Source organism: Ornithorhynchus anatinus, chromosome 3 (assembly GCF_004115215.2).
Source record: "Ornithorhynchus anatinus isolate Pmale09 chromosome 3, mOrnAna1.pri.v4, whole genome shotgun sequence".
NCBI lineage: Eukaryota > Metazoa > Chordata > Mammalia > Monotremata > Ornithorhynchidae > Ornithorhynchus > Ornithorhynchus anatinus.
Window position 1 is genome coordinate 10,050,145 of NC_041730.1, and position 21,448 is coordinate 10,071,592.

The 21,448-nt window shown below is 40.6% G+C and overlaps 1 protein-coding gene across 1 annotated transcript in view; it reads left to right on the forward strand.

Moving 5' to 3' along the window:
* The window catches only part of SOX6 (SRY-box transcription factor 6), a 386,921-nt gene that overhangs the window by 241,441 nt on the left and 124,032 nt on the right, over window positions 1-21,448 (forward strand). The window contains 1 exon segment of the mRNA XM_039911374.1: window positions 19,429-19,549. Within this exon segment, the coding sequence (XP_039767308.1) occupies window positions 19,429-19,549 (121 nt within the window).

Genomic DNA, 21,448 nt, shown 5'->3' on the forward strand with positions numbered 1-21,448 from the left:
TGAATCAGTGCAGTACTGTGGACATGACAGTGTCTTTTAGAAATCCTCCATTACATGACTTTTTTTCACATTTTTGTCATTAAAGCTCCCATAAACTGATATTTTCTTCACGTTTTAGTTGGGAGTTTTTGTTTGTGATTTTGATTAGTTTGAAAGATAGCTTTAAGGTTGTCACTTTAGTCCCGAACAAGTCTTGATTTTTGACATGCATCTGCTATTCCCTACCCAAATTCCATACTCCCACTCTTAAAAAGCAGAAGTAATAGAGCAAGATATGGCTTTGATTTGAATAATATAAAATCAGAGCACACTGTACTAAGCACTTGGGAGGGTACAATACACTAGAGTTACTAGATTCTTTCCCTGCCCTGAAAAACTTACAGTCATGGGAAGCAGATGTTATGTATCAATGTTTTGGAAGATAACAGAGTGTCACTTCCCTTCCACTAAATCCAAAATTTCTAGATGTGTTCTTTTCCTTTTGCAGACATTTCAGCTGTAACACCTAAAGAACCTCAGTGTCATCTTTTCTTTATCCCAGTCATCATCATCATTATCATCAGTGGTATTTATCAAGTGCTTACTGTGGGCAGAACACTGTACTAAGCACTTGGGAGAGTACAACAGATTTGGTAGATGCAGCCCCTGCCCACAAGGAGAAGAAAGTCTGCATCTTGATTTATGATGTTGTGATAAAGAAATCTCTCACCATAAATGGGCTCTGTCACAAAGATTTGGGGTCTGAGAATAATAATGTTAGTATTTGTTATGCGCTGACTGTGTGCCGAGCACTGTTCTAAGCACTGGGGTAGATACAAGGTAATTAGGTTGTCCCACATGAGGCTCACCGTCTTCAGCCCCATTTTACAGATGAGGTAACTTAGGCACCGAGAAGTGAAGTGACTTGCCCAAAGTCACACAGCTGACCAGTGGTGGAGCCGGAATTAGAACCTATGAACTTTGACTCCTAAGCCCGTGCTCTTTCCACTGAGCCACGCGAATCCGTGCAAAGGGCTTAATACTAGCTCTGAAAGCAGCGTTCATTCATTTGATTGTATTTATTGAGCGCTTACTGAGTGCAGAACACTGTATTAAGTGCTTGGTAGAGTACAATACAACAATAAACATCGCTGTTCATGCTCTCATATTCGTGTCAATCACTTTCCTCCTGGGGTCGGGGATCAATAAGCAAGTAGGCGTGTGGTGGTTAAAGCAAAAATTCTATAGCGCATGCCAGAATTTTACGTGCAAAACTCAGCTGCAACCGAAGGGGATGCAGCAGAGTGCTTGTGCTCTCCCACAGACCGAGGAGTGTAGAATTCAGTTCTTGTTTGGAAAGCAATTGGTATGGTTTTCAAACTTGCACTTTTACAGTGGTTTGATTTGTCATTTTGAATTCACCACCAAAATGATAATGAATTGGTTTCTCTTTGTTCTTGAAACTTCAAATATCGATGATCCTTTAACTGTGACTGAATAAGTAAGTACTCAATAATCAATCTGCCTGTTCTCCTTCCAAAGAACAGAAAAATCACGTTAGGTGATTTGAAAAAGGATCTGTTTTCGAGATTAGAGCATGCTTTAGAAAACACCTTCTTGATATTTGAAATTTTCCCTTGTGATTTAAAAGCACAATATTTGCATCTAAAGTGGGTGAAGAAGAAAAAATACGGGTCTTTCAAATTAACTCTTGAACATATGGTAAATACATTTCCAGGCCTTTGACCTTTCAAAAATTTTATGTTCCATCTGCTCATCTTTTTCTAGGGGTGTTTCCTCCTAGGTATGTAAAGCATTTAGGTATGGAGAAGGTAGAAGAATCCATACATGTTTCAGGAGTGGCAGGGCGTTGGGGGGGAGAGAGAGAGAGAGAGAGAGAGAGAGAGAGAGAAGGAGACTGCCTGCAATGTCCAAAGGTGACATTAGTGATATTGAAATCTCTCTATGTGTGTGAAGGATGAACAGTATCTAGTCCAGATTGTGCTCGAGTAAAAATATTGGAGTTCTGGGCTCAATCAGTCACCCAGTCAATCAGTGGTATATATTGAGCACTTACTGTGTTCAAGTGGGTAAACCCATTCCCTGTCCACAATAAGCTTACAGACTAGAGAGACAGACCTTGATATAAATCCATAATTTACTGATAAATACGAAAGTACTGTGGGACTGAGTGGATTTCCCCATTCCAAACTTGTCTCTATTAGCAAGACTGACATTTTACACCCTGATCTTTGCTAAATCTCCATTCCAGGAGAACAACCCCTCTTCTGATTGTTGCCTACCAGGCTGGCCTGTCCGCTGTTTTTTTTAAAATTATTGTTTTTATTATGGCATTTGTTAAACATTTACTGTGTGCTAGGCACTATATTAAGCTCTGGGGTAGATACAAACTAACCAGGTTGGACACAGTCCAGGTACCACATAATAATAATAATAATAATAATAATTCAAAGCTATTTGTTGAGTGCTTACTATGTGCCAGGCACTCTACTAAGCGCTGGTGTGGTTAAAAGCAAATCAGGGTGGACACAGTCCTGTCCCACATGGGGCTCACAGTCTCAATCCACATTTTACAGATGAGGTAACTGAGGCCCAGAGATGTGAAGTGACTTGCCCAACTTCACGCAGCAGACAAATGGCAGAGCAGGGGTTAGAACCCATAACCTTCTGACTCCCAGGCCCATGCTTTATCCACTATGCCATGCACAGTCAATTAGCATTTTTACAGATGAGGTAACTGAGTCACAGAGAAGTTGAGTGACTTGCCCAGGTCCTTCTGACTCCTAAGTCCTTGCTCAATCCCCTCGGTCAGGCTGCTTCTCATTTCCTCTGATCATTTCCTCACATTTCACTGCTTGATCATTCTGTTTGAGGTCAAACTTCCCTATGTCATTAAGTTATTTATGTTACTCTCCCCGCACATGCAGTCCCCTTTTCGTTTCCTCATTTACCAGTTGCTTTCCTCTTCTGCCATCATTCATTCTCCACAAAGGTCCTGGCATGTGAAGCTTCATTATTATCAGCAGCACCTCAGTGCCGAAGAATTTATGCCACTCCTGGTCATTGATTTTTGCCATTTTATAATTTCATTTCATGTTGAGATTGTAGTTCTCCTTGAGGGCAGGGATCATGTCTACTCATTCTATTGTATTATACTCTCCCGAGAGATTAGTAAATTCCTCTGCACACAGTCAGCACTCAGTAAATACCACTGGTTGATTGATTGATTGAGTGTAAGTCATGGGAGGCATATAATGAAACTGCTCACAAAGAGGATGTATCTTCTGTTATAGGGCCTAGGTGGCTCAGAGCTGTAGAGAGCCATTCATCAATCAATCAAATTTATTAAGCACTTACTGTGTGCAGAGCACTATATTAAGGGCTTGGGAAAGTTTGCTGTAAGAGTTGGTAGACAGATCTTCAAGTTTGTTTGAAGCCTGAGTGATCATTGACACCAAATTCTGTATGTGAATCTCCCAGAAGCCATTCTGTATGGTCCATTCATTCATTCACTCAGTCGTGTTTATTGAGCACTTACCGTGTTCAGATCATTGTACTAAGTGCTTGGGAGAGTACAATACAACAGTAAACACACATTCTGTGCCCACAGCGAGCCTACAATCTAGTTCGTGATCCATAGACTATGTTACCAATTCCCAAGTGGTCTAGGGAGTTAGAATTTATGAGTCCCCTTGTCCCTTTTTCCTGCTTAGAATACTGTCCATTGTGGCCAGTAAAATGAAGATTATTTTGTTTTGTGTACTTTTTTTTAACCTTGTTTTTCATGGTAAACGTAGTAAGACCAAAGAGTTTTTCATCTAGGGTAGATGTAGCTAAATGGTGTGAACTGAGGCAAGCTGTTTTTCTCTTTGGGCATCAGATTTCCCCAGACAGAATAGGGATGTTTGCTGATCAACCCCAGAGAGGAATCGGGCACTTCAGAAACTGAGGCCCAACCAGTTAGTCTGCACAGTAGTTTATCAGTATCAAGAGCATTTTTATGCAACTACATTATAATATAGTGGGATATCCTCTAGAGGTTTATGCTATAGAATCAGTTAAACTTTGAGGTGTTTTCTTTTACATGTATATGCCATTAAAACATAAAATTGCCATTTTTGTTTGTTTTAAAAAAGGGAACCACGACTTTTTTAAAAAAATTCAATGATTTTATGCAAAATGCACCTTCTACTTCTGCCAGCTTTTACAACTTAATTCAGATTTCAAATGATGAGAGTATTATATCAAAACACAAATCAATCAAGGTGCAAGATGCACTTCTGTTCATGCATTAAAAGGTTTTTATTTTAAAAAAATGAAAAAAGAGGCAAAGATTGTGACATGAATAATGACATGAAAGATTACTATTAGACATACTTTTAAAAAGGGAATTAACCTACTAGAAGTAAAGTATCTATCCGCCCTAATTCAGATATTTGGAGTAGTTCCCATGAAATTCATCACACTTGTAATACCTTTTCTTCTTTAAAATTGTAAGTGAAAAATGATTTTGGATATTGATGAAGCCTATCCTTATTATGGGCACCTATACTCATATCCCCCTTTCCTTCTTCTGCCTGTAGATTCCTCCTCTAATTTGTGTTTGTGCCTGCCTCCCTCCCCTGTTAGACTGTAAGCTTCTTGAGGGAGAGAATCTTGTGCACTAATTCCATCATACTGTCCCAAGAGTATGCTGTGCACACAGTAGCCACTTAATAAATACTATTGCTAGAGTGTTGTAAGAGAGTTCATTTTTAAAATATCTATACTGTTTTTGCTAGTAAATATCTTAATGTGATTGTTTCTGATTTACTGGTCTCAGGCTACCTTACTACCAGGATTGTGTGGTGGCAAAATATATGTGTGTGTGTCTATGTGTCTGTGTGTTTTCTGTTTGTTTCTAACTGTTCTAATGGGTGAGCCTTATTATAAGCCTTAGTTATTCCTGGGAAAAGGAAATTGTATTCTTCAGACATAAAAGATTGAAGGGCTTCACTGAAGGTAACAAAGCTTAAGAAAGGTTTATTTGTGGTTACCAGGAGAAGAACATCACACTATGCTCTAAGTTTTAATATGTCATTTAAAACACATCAGAAAACAAATTAGTCTCAGTCCTGGCACAAGAAGACTTTGATCTTGGTGGGCTTAATGAGGTTTCTGTTTTTGAACAACAATCATTAGGCTATAATATCTTTCATATTTCTGTGGCAATAAGACAGGGTGGAAATAGGAAACATACATCTTCACTAGTCTTTGGAAATATCGAAAATAATTGACTTGCTCAGTCTTCTGTGATGGCTTGGTGACCGCTAACTGTGACTATTTGCATAATAGTCAACTCTTCACTTCTGTAGTGATAACTGTTTGTACCTGATTAAAATTAAGACTGTTTTAGCTCTCTTGACTTTTCCAGAAGTTGCAAAAATTGAGATTTGCTGTTCTGCTTTAACCAAACAAATGCACACATGGGGATAACAATATGCTGAGTTTATGCAGATTTTACAACACGAATCTGAATAAAATACCCACTAATAGATCCTTAAGGAGTAATAAACACACATGAATTTTCCTTAGTTGCACTTTAAAGTGATTTTAACATACTACTAGACCTTAACAATAATATTTAATTGACAAGATTATGCATTTGTATGGATTGAAAAGGTAGTAGATATCTAATTCCAAATGAACCATAAATTTCACTTTTGCATAACATGTTTTATTAATTTCTTTATGGCAAGGAAGCTTTACTTCCCTCCTAGTGAGAGTTCCTTAAAACATAGTAAGACATTTTAAACATATTTAATGATCATTTATCATGCATTTAATTTTATAGAAATAGATTTCTGTCCTCACATATTCCCCCTGCCATTTTTCTGGAATCCAAACAATAGGAAAATAAGGGAGAAATTCATAATGATCCTTTATCTTTTTTTTATTGTTTCAGTTTTTACTGCTGTACCCATGCAAGAACCAACAGACCAACGATGCATGCTTTATACCAGCATATAGTTTCAAATTAGAGGCTGCAACGAAGGTTGTTGACAGAAAAATAAATAAATGAAGTCTAATAGGTTCAATCTTGGCTACTACTGCTATTCCACCCAGGACAGGGAAGGGACCGGCTTTGCATTTGCTTGATGCTGCTGGGAACTGAAGGACCCACAGTAATCTTTCTCGTGCTTCTGTAGGTGAATGTCATCAATCAATCAATGACATTTATCGACTGCTTACTCTGTGCAGAGCACTGTACTAAGCACTTTCATCATCAGCAATGTTGTCTTCGAAAACTAAGGACAACTATCTGTTGCTTAGAAAGCCTTTGTTTCTCTGGAGTAAAATAGTCATCATCCTCCATGATATTTATTGAGCACTTACGGTGTAGAGACCTCTGTACTAAGCGCTTGGCAGAGTACATTTCAACAGAAATGGTAGACATGTACCCTCCCCACAACGAACTTACAGTCTGGAGGGGTGACAGACATTACTATAAATAATTTCTAATGTATAATTTATATGTATGCACATAAGTGCTGAGGGGTTAAGGGTGGGGTGAATATCAAATGCCCAAAGGTCACATGTCCAAATGGATAACATGCAGGAGAAAAGAGGGCTTAGTTCATTAGAAAACCAGAGCCAAGTCCTCCTTTCTGGAAGAGTCAGGGGGTTCAGTGTGTTAAGATAACGATGCTGCCAATTTTTTTTTTTCTTTTCAGGCTCCAGAGTTAACATGTTGAGTGTGTTGAAATGATGCACCACCCATCTCCATTCTGTTTGATCCATAGGGCAGTCTGCTGAGAACAGGGGGAATTAGGGGAAGGCCCTGGGGTTAACATAGTTTTCTAAGAGTTGCGTGGAATGTTGTTCTGGCCCCCTAGTAATTCTAACAAGGGGGTAAGATTTATTTTTTCCCCTGGAGCATCCAATCTGTCCAATGGAAACTTAAAAATGAAGATCGGAAACACTTGGCATTCTCTTGCCTTTGAAAATCAAATATTTAAACAGCACTCCTGGAAATGAGTAGGAGATAAAATGATGGAGTTTGACCACATACGTGCCTTGTAAATTGTCGATGTCTGCGGACTTTTAAAGATGCAGATGGAGTAAGCTTAGGAAGTACACAGAGAATTTTAAAAAGAAGCATTATTAACGCGATGGATAGAAATGGCTCCTTTAGCACTATTAAGATATCTCCCAAGAATACTCCTAAAGACGATGGAAAAAACGTGTGGTTGACCTGATCTATGGAGCCATTAGGATCTTAGTTTCAGTATGATTTCTCTCCTGTGTAACTAGAGAAGTGGGCTAGAAAGTACTATGTTGTGAGGAACATTTTAATTGTCCTTTCTAAAAGTGAAGCAAGCAGGTCAGGTTTCTGGGTTTGTTCCCCTTACTCTGTGGTGTGGGGAATGAAGAGTCTGGAAGAGTGTGGCTAATGAGGAATTAAGTGTCTTTTCTAACTCTGCTTTGCCCGTTAGGGGAATTGCGATTAGGCCTAAAAGACTAAATCCTTTATGGGGAATCTAACCCTATTTTTTGCCAAATAACAAAAACAGAATCAGTCAATCATATGTATTGTGTGCCTACTTTATAGAGAAAACTGTGCTGAAAACTTAGGAGCATACAGTAATGTTAATAAACATGATCCTTGCCCTCAAGGAGCTTACAACTTCGTGGGGGAGACAGGTATAAAAATAATATACAAGTAGAGAGAAGGAGAGGTAGATGTGCATTTGAGTTACTACTTCAATGGCTCTAGTTAGGCATAGAAATGTTCTGCAAAATTGTACAGAAATACTATGGCTGTTGTGAGCATACAAGGGCATAATTGGGTGCAAAAATTCTGAAGTGGTAATTGAATATACGCATGAAGGATGATAAATTAATTCAGTAAGGCTTCCTGGGGGAGATGTGATTTCAGAAGGGCTTTGAACATGGGGAGAGCTGTGATTTGGTGGATTTGAAGGGAGATAGACTTCCAGACAGGGGGGAAGGGCCTAGGCAAGAGGCAGGAATGATGAGGACAAGTCATAATGAATAGGTTTGCTAGAGAGGAATGAAGAGAGTGAGCTGGGATGTAGTAAGAGAAGAGAGTAGATAAGTAGGAGGGAGAGAGATGATTGAGTAACTTAAAGGCAGTGTTCAGGAGTTTCTGTTTGATCTAGGGAGAAATTTGAATCCATTGGAGGGTTCTGACGAGAGGAGAGGGGAGATGTTACTTCCGTGAAAGGTCAAACAATTTCTGAAAGGCACTGATCTGTACTTCAACTGCTCATGTCTGTTTAGTAAGTCTACTAAATTATTTTGTTTAGGCAGGTCATGGGCACTGTGAGTAGCCTGTGGGATAAATATGTAAAGGTGTGAGTGTGAATGGGGGTGTCAGTTATTCTGCTGTTTCATCCTGGTATATTAATTCTACTCCCCATTGATCCTCTCTTCCCACTATTTATAAATATTTTGTATGTTTGTCTCCCCCATTAAATTGTATTCCTTGAGGGCAAGGAGCATGTGTTTTACTTATGTTGTAGTTTCCCAAGATTGTAGAACACTCCATGTCGCTCACTAGGCTCTTAATACATGTTATTAGTTTTATTAGTACTATTATTAATATTATTATAAAGTTCAACCTTGTCCAGGTTCAGGGGAAAGGAATAGAGATTACATTGGGGGGGGAGTAATAATAATAAAAACATTTAGAAACAATTTACAGAACTTCCTCAAAGTGTTATATTCACTTACGTGACACTGTGGATAGCTTATTCCATCTTCTTCGGCTCAGTGACAGCAAAGGGAAAGATTCCACACTCAGGATTTGAAAGGAGAAACTGAGGCCCAGAAAGGCAAGCACAGTTCATTACAAAGTCAATTACTGAGGCGTTTCCGACACCCAAGCACTTCTCTGAGTCATGCCCGTCTTAGCATAAAGCATTTCACTCTTTTATATTGATTTTTGGATAGGCTGCAGTGCACTGATTGATTAATCAGAAGCAGTTGTAGTTTTCTGGCTAGTTTTGCATCATCAGAAAAGGTTAGATGGATTACCCATGACTGGTGAAGTGTAAAAGATCTGAGTAGAAACACGATGCGGTGCTAATATTCGCTAAAGTTGAGGTTCAGTGCTGTGTGATGTTGTGTATCGTTTCTAGGGTAATTCCATTTTGTGGGCAGCTGTGTTTTCCATTCTTGTCTGGGATTGAGTCTGGTTGGTATCTAGGAAAGGGTGATTTTTAGATCTTTCTCAGGTAATTTTCTAGATGCTCAGATTACAGTTTTTTGGAGGGGAAAATCTTTTTTATGGTATTTGTTTTGGTATTTTTTATGGTTTTTTATGGTATGGTTACAGTATACCAGCTAGTAAGCACTGGGATAAATACAAGTTAACCCTCTTGGACACAGCCCATGACCCACATGGAGATCAGAGTCTTAAGACCTTTTACAGATGAGATAACTGAGGCACAGAGAGGTAAAGTGACTTTCTTTTTTATGGTATTTGTTAAGGGCTTACTATGTGTGTCAGACACTGCGTTAAAGGCTGGGTTAGCTACAAGGTCACATAGCAGAGACTCCCCCTTCTAGACTGTGAGCCCATTGTTGGGTAGGGATTGTCTCTGTTGCCAATTTGTACTTTCCAAGTGCTTAGTACAGTGCTGTGCATACAGCTCTCAATAAATACGATTAAGTGAATGTAAGTTTGCTGTAGGCAGGGAATGTGCCTACCAACTCTGTTATATTATATTCTCCCAAGCACTTAATAGTGTTCTGTGCACAGTAAGTGATCAATAAATATGATTGATTAATTGCTTGATTGAAGTGGCAAAGCTGTGATTAGAACCCAGATCCTTCTGATGTTCAGTGGATCCTGAAGCTGATGATCCTTGTTGGAGGCTTAACTCCTTGAGGGCAGTGATTGTTTAATGCTGTTCTTTCCGCCACTTGTCTGCTGAGCGACCTTGGGCTAGTCACTTAACTTCTCTGGGCCTCAGTTCCCTCATCTGTATGAAGACTGGATGAAGACTGTGAGGGACTATTCATTCATGCAATAGTATTTATTGAGCACTTACTATGTGCAGAGCACTGTACTAAGAGCTTGGAATGAACAAGTCGGCAACAGACAGAGACAGTCCCTGCCGTTTGACGGGCTTACGGTCTAATCGGGGGAGACGGACAGACAAGAACAATGGCAATAAATAGAGTCAAGGGGAAGAACATCTCGTAAAAACAATGGCAACTAAATAGAATCAAGTCGATGTACATTTCATTAACAAAAATGACTATGTGGGACAGGGACCATGTACAATCTGACTAGCTTGTATCTGCCCCAGTGCTTAGAACAGTGTCTGGAACAAAGTATTTTCTTAACAAATTCCATGATTATTATTATTATTATTATTATTTCAAACTCTATTATAGTTTCTTGAGTATTTAGTACCCTACAGGGCTCTCCACACAGGTGCTTCATAAATACTAATAATAGGAGCAGCCTGATCCAGTGGAAAGATTTAGATCTGAGAATCAGAGGATCTGGGTTCCAATCCCAGTTCCAGCAATTGACTTTGGAAAGTCACTTAACTTCTCTGCGCTTCAATTTCCTTATCTGTAAAATGTGGATTCAATGCCTTTTCTCCCTCCCACTCAGACCGTGAGGCCACTCTGGGACTTGATTATCCTGCAGCTATCCCAGCACTTATTATAGAGCTTGACGCATAGCAAGCACTGAACCAATGCCACAGTGGTTATTATTCTTGCTATTAATTGATTAATTCATGATTGATTACCTTCCTTGCAAGGGGAGGACAGGGTAACAGTAATCTGTGATGCCATGTACAGTCTAAAATTTAGGCTGCAAAAACCAAAATTCCCTCTAGAGGTAGCATTCCCACTGGTCTGGAATATAGAGAATTTTCCTGAAAATGCAAAGATATAGGCCAAATGGGTAGGTAATTCTTGGCCAGCGGGAAGGCATTTGGGTGGGAGTGGTCCCAGGATCTGGAGAATTTACCTTGGGCAAATCCACACTGGCTTCATTCTTTTCTGAATAATTTGCACTCATAAACTGCTTCCCCAGATCATTTTTTCCCCCTCTGGAGCCTGCCAAATTCCTCAGAAGCAAGAAAATTCATTGCTCAGTTAGCCTGCAACCAACATTTCTGGACATTTGCTGAATCCTCTGGGGAATGTTAAGAGGCTAGAAATGCCTTAGTAACTTTTCAGTTATGGGACCAGCTCTCCCAGGCTGGATTATGAATGGCTCTGGGGTCACTGATACAGTTCTATGGTTTCTTTGGTCTTTGTTTCGGCTGCTACAGAAACCGCAGTTCTCCACTTGTAATTTGGTAGAAAAATGGCCCTGGTTTGTTCTTTGCAATAAATAAAAGGGTCATTAAGGGAATTTTCTTGTGCTTATTTTGCAGTGGAAATGAACTTTACAATAATTTGAGGAATTCCTCCGAAATTAAAATGTATGAAAGTTGATTTATTTGGAAATACAAACGTGGACCGGAATTGTCTCACTCTGTCTCTGCAACCCGAGAAGAGTCACTTAAGAGGCACCTGATTTTCAAATACAAAGACTTGTTGCCCAATTCTAAAAAAGTTAAATAATCTTTATGAAGGAGAAAATGAGTCCCCCTTGAGTGTCACTCTGTTTGCATATTAGCACAGAGCGAGGTTCCTGCCAAGTTGCTCTCTGACTGACTGCTGCAGATGCTCTTTCTCAAGTATTCTGAGTCAGATCTTTAGCGCAAGTCTTCAGGGACAAACAATAGCACCTGTTCCTCACAAGATATCAGGCCAGTTAGCCCATTCATGTATCTTTAATGAAGCTCTGGGGCAGATGGCAAAAAATGGCATCATCAACAACTTAGCACAAAGGAGACAAAAGGGGAAAGTGTCGATGTAACAATGCGCTATTTTTACGAACGGGAAGAGACAGTCTAAGTGTTTCATGCGCATCTGCTGCTGTCTTGATTTTCCGAAAGACCTGAGGAACATCCTGGCAATTAAAATTTCTGGGCATGTAGCCGATTTGATAAAGAATGCATTCCCCCGCCCTTCAAGAGGAAAGCCTTTGGAGCGAGAGTTGGAAGGTTCACATTAATGGGCAGTCAGTCTTTGGTGCAGATACTTGATTTCTTTCACGTGCACCGATTAGACACCACCAACTTATCGTGGGGGTTCCTTTCTCTCATCGTTGTTCGCCTGGTCAGTGTCCATGATCATTGGATTTGACAATAATATGATTTCCATCTTTTTAGGTTAATTCTTGGTGACACCAGTAATCACTGTTCGCATGAACTGACTAGGAATCACTTTTAGGTAGGGTCCCTAGATATCTAGAAAGTAAGGTTTCGCTGAGAACCTTGTTCACCAGAATAAGTAGGTACCATTTAGAAGTTCAATAACTTCATATAACAAACTGAACACTTCATTTAAATATGTAAATCAGGTGGGATTTTTTTTCAGTTTTTGAAAGTCAGTACTTCACACATTTCTGATTCATGATATGTTCAAAAATGTAAAACATAAATGATTTGGAAGTAATAGTGATAATGGTAATAATAATTGTGACATTTTGTAAGTGTTTTCTTTGAGTCAAGCACTGTTCTAAGCATTTAAGTAGGTACAAGATAATCAGCTCCCACATGAGGCTCACAGTCTAAGGAGGAGGGAGAACAGATATTGAATCCCCATCTTCCTTTTGAGGGAAGTGAGGCACAGATAAATCAAGTGTTTTGCCCAGGGTCACAGAGCAGGCAAGTGATGGTGGTAGGATTAGAAGCCAGGTCCTCAGACTCCCAGGCCCATGTTCTTTCCACTAGGCCACACTAGTAATTAATTCATTAATACAATAGACTATTTGAAGGAAGACGAAAGGAGGGGATATTAGACTGTAAACTCTTTGTGAGCAGGGATTAGGTCTTCCAACTCTGTGGTATTGTAGTCTCCCAAGAGCTTAATACAGTGTTTTGCACATAGTAAGCACTCAATAAATAGCATTGATTGATTCTAGAAGGAAGACAGATTGATGTTAGACATGTGAGTGCTTTATCTTGGGATGTGTTTGAAATCTTCTGTGCTGCTATTCATTTTCAATACTATGAGATGTTTGGCAGAATCCATCGTATTTCCAAGCCACTGACCTGAGACCTGCCTTTACTGCATTCTTTAGATAAGTCTGAAATCATGGGCAGCAGACTAGTGGAAAGAGTACAGGCCTGGAGATAGAGGACCTGTGTTCTAATTCAAGCTCCACCATTTGTCTGCCGTAGCATCTTGGGCAAGTCACATAAATCTCTATACCTCAGTTTCCTCAACTATAAAACAAGAAGCAGCATGGCATAGTGATTAGAGCATGGGCCCGGGAGTCAGAAGGTCATGGATCTAATGCTGGATCCACCACTTGTCTGCTCTGTGACCTTGGACAAGTCACTTCACTTCTCTGTGCCTCAGTCACCTCATCTGTAAAATGAGGATTGGGACTGTGAGCTTCATGTAGGATAGGGAATGCGTCCAACCCGATTTGCTTGTGTACAGTGCCTGGCACATAATAAGCACTAAACAAATACCATTATTATTATTATTTTTGTCATTATTAAAATGGGGATTCAATACCAAATAATAATCATAATTGTGGTACTTATTAAGCACTTACTATATGCCATGCACTGTTCTAAGCCCTGGGGTAGATAGAAGTTAATCAATTTAGACACAGTCCCTGTCCCACACGTCACACTCTTAATCTCCATTTTGCAGATGTGGCAACTGAGGCCCAGAGAAGTTAAGTGACTTGCCCAAGTTCACACAGCAGACATGTGGCGGAGATGGGGTTGGAACCTCGGTCTGGCACCCAGGCCCGTGCTCTATCCAATAAGCCACACTGCTTCTCTGTGCTTCCTCCCTTCTTAAACTGTGAGCCCCATGTAGTGTTTAGAACAATTCATGACAGAACAGTTCTTGACACATAGTAAGGGCTTAACAAATGCCATAAAAATGCCATTTTTTTTGGAGAAAAGTAGCTAGTTGTCCCAAGTTGATTTTTGTGATCTTGTAATTTTTGGGAAGCCTAATAAGTCCCTGGAACTTTTCCTCTCAATGCTCCTCTCATCCTCCCTCAATACATTCAACACTCAGAAACCTCCAAGAACATCCAGCCTCTTAGAGAGATAAATATCCTTCTGGTACTTTAAAGCTGGTCTTTTTCCTTGCATCATCCTGACTGGATAAAGTGGTTACCTCTCTAAAAAATTGCTGTAGTTGGAGATACACTCTGAAGACCCTGAGAACTACAGCAATACTTGTAAGATCGTTAAACTCTAGTATTTTTTTATTTTTAATTTAATGTCCTCTAAGAGAGTCAGTGCCCTTGTCTTTTACTTGCCAAGGACTTTTCTGGTGATCCGAGTCTAAAGAACAACCGAATGAATAACTGACCAAAAATGGATAATCATATGATTTATCCTTGGGCAAAGTTAATTTTTCAATTTAAGAGGAATAGTTACCTTGTATTCTTTTGAATTGTACTGTCCCAAGCACTTAGTACAGGGCTGTGCACACAGTAAGGGCTCAGTATAGGACTGATTGATTGATTGAATGAATTTGAATTATGTGTTTTGTTTTTCAGAGTTCTTTGGACATAATTGATCTCATTTTTTTCCTCACAACATTGCTGTGGGGTAGGGAGAGACAGGTATTGTTATCCCCATTTTATCACGAGGAAGCTGAGGCAAATAGAGAGTAAATGATTTTCTCTAGGTCACACTGGGGCCAGGAGCAGAGGAAGAATGAAAACCCCTCAAGACTGTAACCTCGTTGAAGGCAGGGAACAAGTATATCTACTCTCATATTGTACTCTTCCAACACTTAGTTCAGTGTTCTGCACACAGTAAGCACTAAATAAATATGAGTCCTTGCTTGTTTGCTTGCTTGCTTGATTGAACCTGGGCCCTCCAGCTTTCGGCATCACATTCTTTCTAATAATAATAATGTTCTAATAATAATAATGTGTGGTACTTGTTCAGTGCTTACTGTGTGCCAGGCACTGTACTAAGTGCTGCAGTGGCTACAGGTAGATCGAGTTAGACACAGTCCTTGTCCCACATGGAGCTCACAGTCTCAATCCCCATTTTACAGGTGAGGTATCTGAGGCCCAGAGAAGTGAAGTCACTTGCTCGAGGTCACAGAGCATACAGGTGGCATAGCCAGGATTAGAACCCATGATCTTCTGACTCCCAGGCCCGTGCTCTCTCCACTACACCGCACCTTTCTACTCTCAATCAGTGGTAAAGAGCTACTCATGTAGATATTTGTAATTTATTTATATATATTAATGTCCATCTCCCCATCTGGATTGTAACCACCTCATGAGGAGGGAACATAACTTCTAATTCTGTTGTACTATAGTCTCCCAAGTGCTTAGTACGGTGTTCTGCACACAATAAGCCCTCAATAGATACCACTGATTGATTATTATTAGAGTGAGAATCCATCCCAATTCCAAGTAAAATTCTTTCCAACTGCCAACTCTCGCAAATTACTTAAAATAAGAACATGGCACTCTGCAACAATCCATCAGTAGAATTTATTGAGCTCCTCCTTGATGCAAAGAACTGTGCTAAGCACTCAGGAGAGTACTATAGAATTAGTATACATGAACCCTGCCCTAAAGGAGCTTACAGTGTAGTGGAGGAGACACACACAAATCCGTTACAGATAGGATTGAGTTATAGGGTTTATAAAATATATACATAAGGGCTATGATGTTTCCTTTTCCCCATCTCTGCCTAGAGATGGCCCTTCTGTAGAGCACTGAGGCTTCAGGATGACCTCTTTATCAAGAGAATCAACATGCCCTAGTGGAAAGAGCACAGGCCTTGGAGTCAGGTGACCTGTGTCCTAATCCTGATTTGTCTGTTCTGTGACCTTGGGCAAGTCACTAAACTTCTCTGTGCCTCAGAAGTTATCTCATTTGTAAAGGTGGAATTAAGACTGTGAGCCCTCTGTGGGACAGGGATTGTGTCTAATCTGATTACCTTGTATCTAACCCAACATACAATTTCTGGCATGTAGTAAGCGCTTAATAACTACCATTTAAAAAACAAGTGCAGTGATGAGAAATAATTGATCAAATCCCTATAGCATAAGGATTTGCATCTGTAATTCCCCTGTTAGGAAATGTGATGGTCAATTCATTCATTCAATTGGATTTGTTGAGTGCTTACTAATAATAATAATAATAATGTTGGTATTTGTTAAGCGCTTACTATGTGCCGAGCACTGTTCTAAGCGCTGGGGTAGACATAGGGGAATCAGGTTGTCCCACGTGGGGCTCACAGTTTTCATCCCCATTTTACAGATGAGGGAACTGAGGCGCAGAGAAGTTAAGTGACTTGCCCACAGTCACACAGCCGACAAGTGGCAGAGCTGGGATTCGAACTCATGAGCCCTGACTCCTATGTACTGAGTGCTTGGGAGAGTACAAAAGAACAATTAACAGACACATTCCCTGCCCACTATGAATTTACATTGTGCTTTGGGGCTGGGAGGGGGGATGAATAAGGGGAGCAAATCAGGGAGATGAAGTAGGGAGTGGGAGAAGAAGAAAGGAGGGCTCAGTCAGGGAAAGCCTCTTGGGGAAGAGTAATTGTTTGTCGGATTTGAAAAGGGAGGGCTTTCCAGGCCAGAGGCAAGACGTGGATGAAAGGTTGGTGGTGAGATAGATGAGATCAAGTTACAGTGAGAATGTCAGCATTGGAGGAGTGAAGTGGGTGGGCTAGGTTGTAGTAGGAGAGTAGCAAAGTGAGGTAGGAGGGGGCAAGGTGATTGCGTGCTTTAAAACCAATGGTGAGGAGTTTTTGTTTTATGCCAAGGTAGATGGAAAACCACTGGAGGTTCTTGAAGAGTGGGGAAACATGGTCTGAACGTTTCTGTAGGAAAATGATCCAAGCAGCAGAGTGAACTATGGACTGAAGTGGGGAGAGACAAGAGGCAGAGAAGTCACCAAGGAGCCTGATAATCTGGTCATTTTCACCCAGGCATCCCGGGGATTATAGCTGTTAATTTTGAAAGTGTCTCTAGAAACTAACCTGAGGAGGAAAAATGCCTTTTCTAAGAATCAGGGTCTGTTATCAATTGCCATTTCTTTGCATGTTTCATCCTAGGCCCAAAAGGAGGACAACCATTATTCACTTCATTATTCAACAACTTTGTAATATTCCTCCTTTCAACCTACAGTAGCAACAGTGCCCAGTGCTTAGAACAGTGCTTGGCACATAGTAGGCGCTTAACAAATACCATAATCATTATTATTACTATCTACTCCTGTCTTTTCTCTTCCCTAGCTAAGTGTCTTTTGGGATCTGAATGTCAGAAAGGTGAAACGTTAACAAGAGGCTGTAACATATTGGAATATAATCCCTTAGTTCCACGTCTCCACCGGCTTCTGGAAACTGCCAAAATGTCTCTTTCTCAAGGTAGCCTTGGTACCAAACCAACAGTTTGGATTTTATTGTTTGCTGCCTCAAAGAAAGGATCTCTCCAAATTCTGTGATTCAACTTTGAGGCCTTCTAGGATTTTCCAAGCATATACAGCTCGTGAAGACTTTTCATTAGTTCATTCAATTGTATTAATTGAGCTCTTACTGTATGCAGAGCACTGTACTCTCCCCGAGCACTGTAATCTCCCAGGAGAGCTCACTTGAAGGGAAATGGAAATGTCGGATCCACTTTTCCAGCAAGCAGAAATGAAGCCCATTTTGTTTCCCCCCTCCATGAAGCCAATGTGTTTGTTTTCCTGGCAAAGAACATCGACGCTGCTTTGCCTTCTTGGACTGGAGCTGGCAAACACAAACTAGGGTTGTACAACAGAACTAGTTCTGTTATCAAAAGTTAAAGGGCAGGGCTGGGCACTAGGGAGCTCAGCTCCAATTTAACCAAGTTAGGCTCGTGCAGTAACGTTCAAAACCAGGCTTACCTCAGCTGAAATGAAATAAATAGCTGCCCAAAGCTAGTTTCTTTCACGCCCCAGTGGCAAGGCAGTAATTGCACAAAGACCTTTTTATTATAAGTTGATTTTCCTGAGAAATGAATTCAGAAAAATACTGTAAAGTGTTTATTTTTTGTTTGACCTTTATTAACCTACATCTTAGGGCTTTCCCCCGAGAAGAGTTGTTGGTAAATTACGCTTCCTAGACACACACAGTAGCATTTCTGCACTGCATCAGTGGTTGGGAAAGGAACAGGGGTATGACAGGGAAATTTGGCACTATTTAAACAGTGTCACAGGTCAACATATGGGATCGGACCAAAAAAGATTTAGGAATTAAATGGAAAAAAAGCCACTTGAAGTTGAGTTTGACTCTGTAATAGGATGTAATGCTGTCCTTTTACGGCAGGATGGAGGCCACAAACCCTGTCTGGCTGAAAGCGTAATTCCTTTCTCCACTTCCGAGTTTTGATATATAACCCTTCCCATGTTTACTTTCCTTTAATCAGAAAAATCCTGCCGTCCAACCCTAATGATATCACAGTGCATTAAGGGTCGAGGCACAAACTGCACGGGATCCAATCTGCTGACAGTTCAGCGTGGATAGCATAAAGAAAGAAACTAGGAAATTAAAATGTGATTTTAACAGACATGATTCTGTCACAGCCCTCATTTTCTCTATACGGAATACAAATACTGATATAAGGTGAAGAATTTTCCGCTTTTGCATTTTTGTGCTCTTTGATACATTTATTAAGGTCAAATGAAATTTGATTTAGTGGGATTTATTCTGAAATGCTCTCTGAATACAACTCCATAATTACTGAGCTGTGTGATAGTGCATAAAGCTATAAAACTGCTTAGACAGACAAGCAATTTATATGTTACAGCGAGGTGTATATGGCGAAGGATATTAGTTTAATTGGGAGCCAAGCTGTAGTAGCCTTAAATCTGAAGAGCTGGGGTGTTGTCTAGGAAACTGTTTAACATCCACCAGCGAGACTTTGAAATGAGATACCTGAATTGGGGGTCGGAGGGACACTGCGTTGGGAAAGTAAAACCACAAGGCATCATTTGAAGACCCGAGACCCTAAATTAAAAATTTTAGACAGTAAAACCAGGAACACTGAAATATCCAATAGGGCAAACCCCACCTGATTTACTCTGTGTCTGACTGGAGTGTCAGAGAACACCGGCTGAACACTTCTTTTGCTTTGCAAAACACCACTGAGTCGAATTTCGGAGGAAGCAGGGGAAAGGGGAGCTCACGAGAGTGGTTCTGCCTCCAAGATGGAGGGAAGCCATGTGGGTGAGGGCTTCGAATGGCGAGTTTTCCATTGAGGAGAAGGTGCCGGGTGTCTGGTGAACACCAGAACACTCTCAAGGTTGGAAAATACCTGTCAAGACAAATTTGCACTCTGTCTGATCATAGGCTCTCTTCTGTTCAGCAGGTTCAGGGTCATATGCCTCCGCTTATGATCCCAATTTTTCCACACGACCAGCGGACACTGGCAGCTGCTGCTGCTGCCCAGCAGGGATTCCTCTTCCCCCCAGGAATAACTTACAAACCAGGTAAGCTGACAGGGACATGCGACTGTTTGGAAGTGCTAAGAAATCCAGGGTGCGTTTGCTTGTGATCCACAGGATGTATATAGTGACCAAAGGAAGGGACTGGGGAAAGCGAGTGGAAGTTTTCCGAGTTCTGTTGATTACCCCCGTCCCAATTTACAGGAAGCGGTAGCCTAATTGGCTTGCCGGAAGCCGTACGTATCTTCCTTCTGCAGTCCACAATTACCTGGGCGTCTCATTTGGAGCAGAGCTGTGCTCCTTTCTTTAGGAAACTGAGTAATTTTTGTCAGATCTCTGTTACCTTGACCAAAAGCAGCTACTTTTTGTGAAAGATCTCTGTAATTGAATTTAAGACGTTGGATGAAAGGCTGATGGCCACACAATGGAATGGATCCCGATGGTCGTCCTTTTATGTTAGAAGAAAGTAGAAACTAGTTTAAATTCATTAGCTTGCCCCAATAGGCGACTCTTTGTTTTACTTCAGTCTAAATAATAAAGTATGCAGGAGTTCATTCTCATTCATCATTAAGACTCAAAGCCAGCCCCATAACCTTGCAGTGAAATATGTTTGGAGATGATTTAGCAAATGTTATGATTTCTTTCTTTATTCCTCTGAGTTTACTGGACTCCTGGGGAATTCAATTAGGGGTATAATGGTTTGAAGCTACTTTCAGAGCCTCCTTGTAAACAGGACTTTAAATGTTTGAAGATATGTTGCCAAAGGAATCCAACGTAAGAAGATAGTTAAGTAAATAAAAGTCAACCTTATTTTATTTGTGCATTCTTCCTAAGTGACCTCAGCCCAGAAGCAGCGACCTTGTTCTGCTCATTAATAATTTTCTTGTCAAGCTCTTTTTAGCATATTAATCTGACAATATTAACCCCCAAATCTGTGTGCTGCGGTTTCCCTGGAAATCGAACAGAGTTTACAGATTGAACTCAGGCAGCAGCATTTTTAATGTAAAGAGCATACGAAACACCATGTTTTTGCCAAAACTCCATTCGAGTAAGGCTGCCAAGGAGCTTTTAAATGTTACCTGCTGCATTTGGGGGCCGGAAATCATTTCAGGACCTGGATCTTTGTTTCAATGAATTTTCTGCATCGCTGTTTTTGAGTAACACTCTTTTCCTCTCACTCCTTCTGAGGGGACTCAAAGTTTGTCTGTAAATTTTAAACATCCTATGGTTGTGATCTCATCCTATGGTTGTTTTTTTATAACAACTCAGTCGATCAGTAGTATTTACTGAGCACTTATTCTGCTTAGAGAACTGAACTGAACTATGTGCTTGGGAGAGTACACTAGAGTTAATATCCTCAAGGAATTTACAGTCTAACTCCTCACTATGGCATTTCTGATGCAAACTTACCTCAGGTACTGAGAAGCAGGAAAGCAGCATGGCCTGGTGGACAGAGTATGGGCCTGGGAGTCAGGTCATGAGTTCTGATCTCGGATCCATCACTTGCCTGCTCTTTGACCTTGGGCAAATCACTTAACTTCTCTGGGCCTCAATTCCCTCATCTGTAACAATAAGGATTAAGACTGTGAGCCCCATGGGGGACTGGGACTGTGTCCAACCAGATTGTCTTCTATCTACTCCAGCACTTAGAACAGTGCCTGGCACGTAGTGAGCACTTAACAAATATCATTGTTATTATTAGTGAGAAAAAACTGTGCTCCCCTTGGATCATCACCAAGAGGCAGGATGGCTTAATACAAACAAGCATGGATCTGGGTTCCTATCCCAGCTCCACTCCTTTTCTGCTGTGTGACCTTGGGCAGGTCACTTCACTTCTCTGTGCCTCGGTTACCACATCTGTAAAATGGGGATTAAGACTGTGAGCCCCATATGGGACCTCTGGGGGTAGTATCTACCCCAGCACTTAGTGCAGTGCCTAGGACA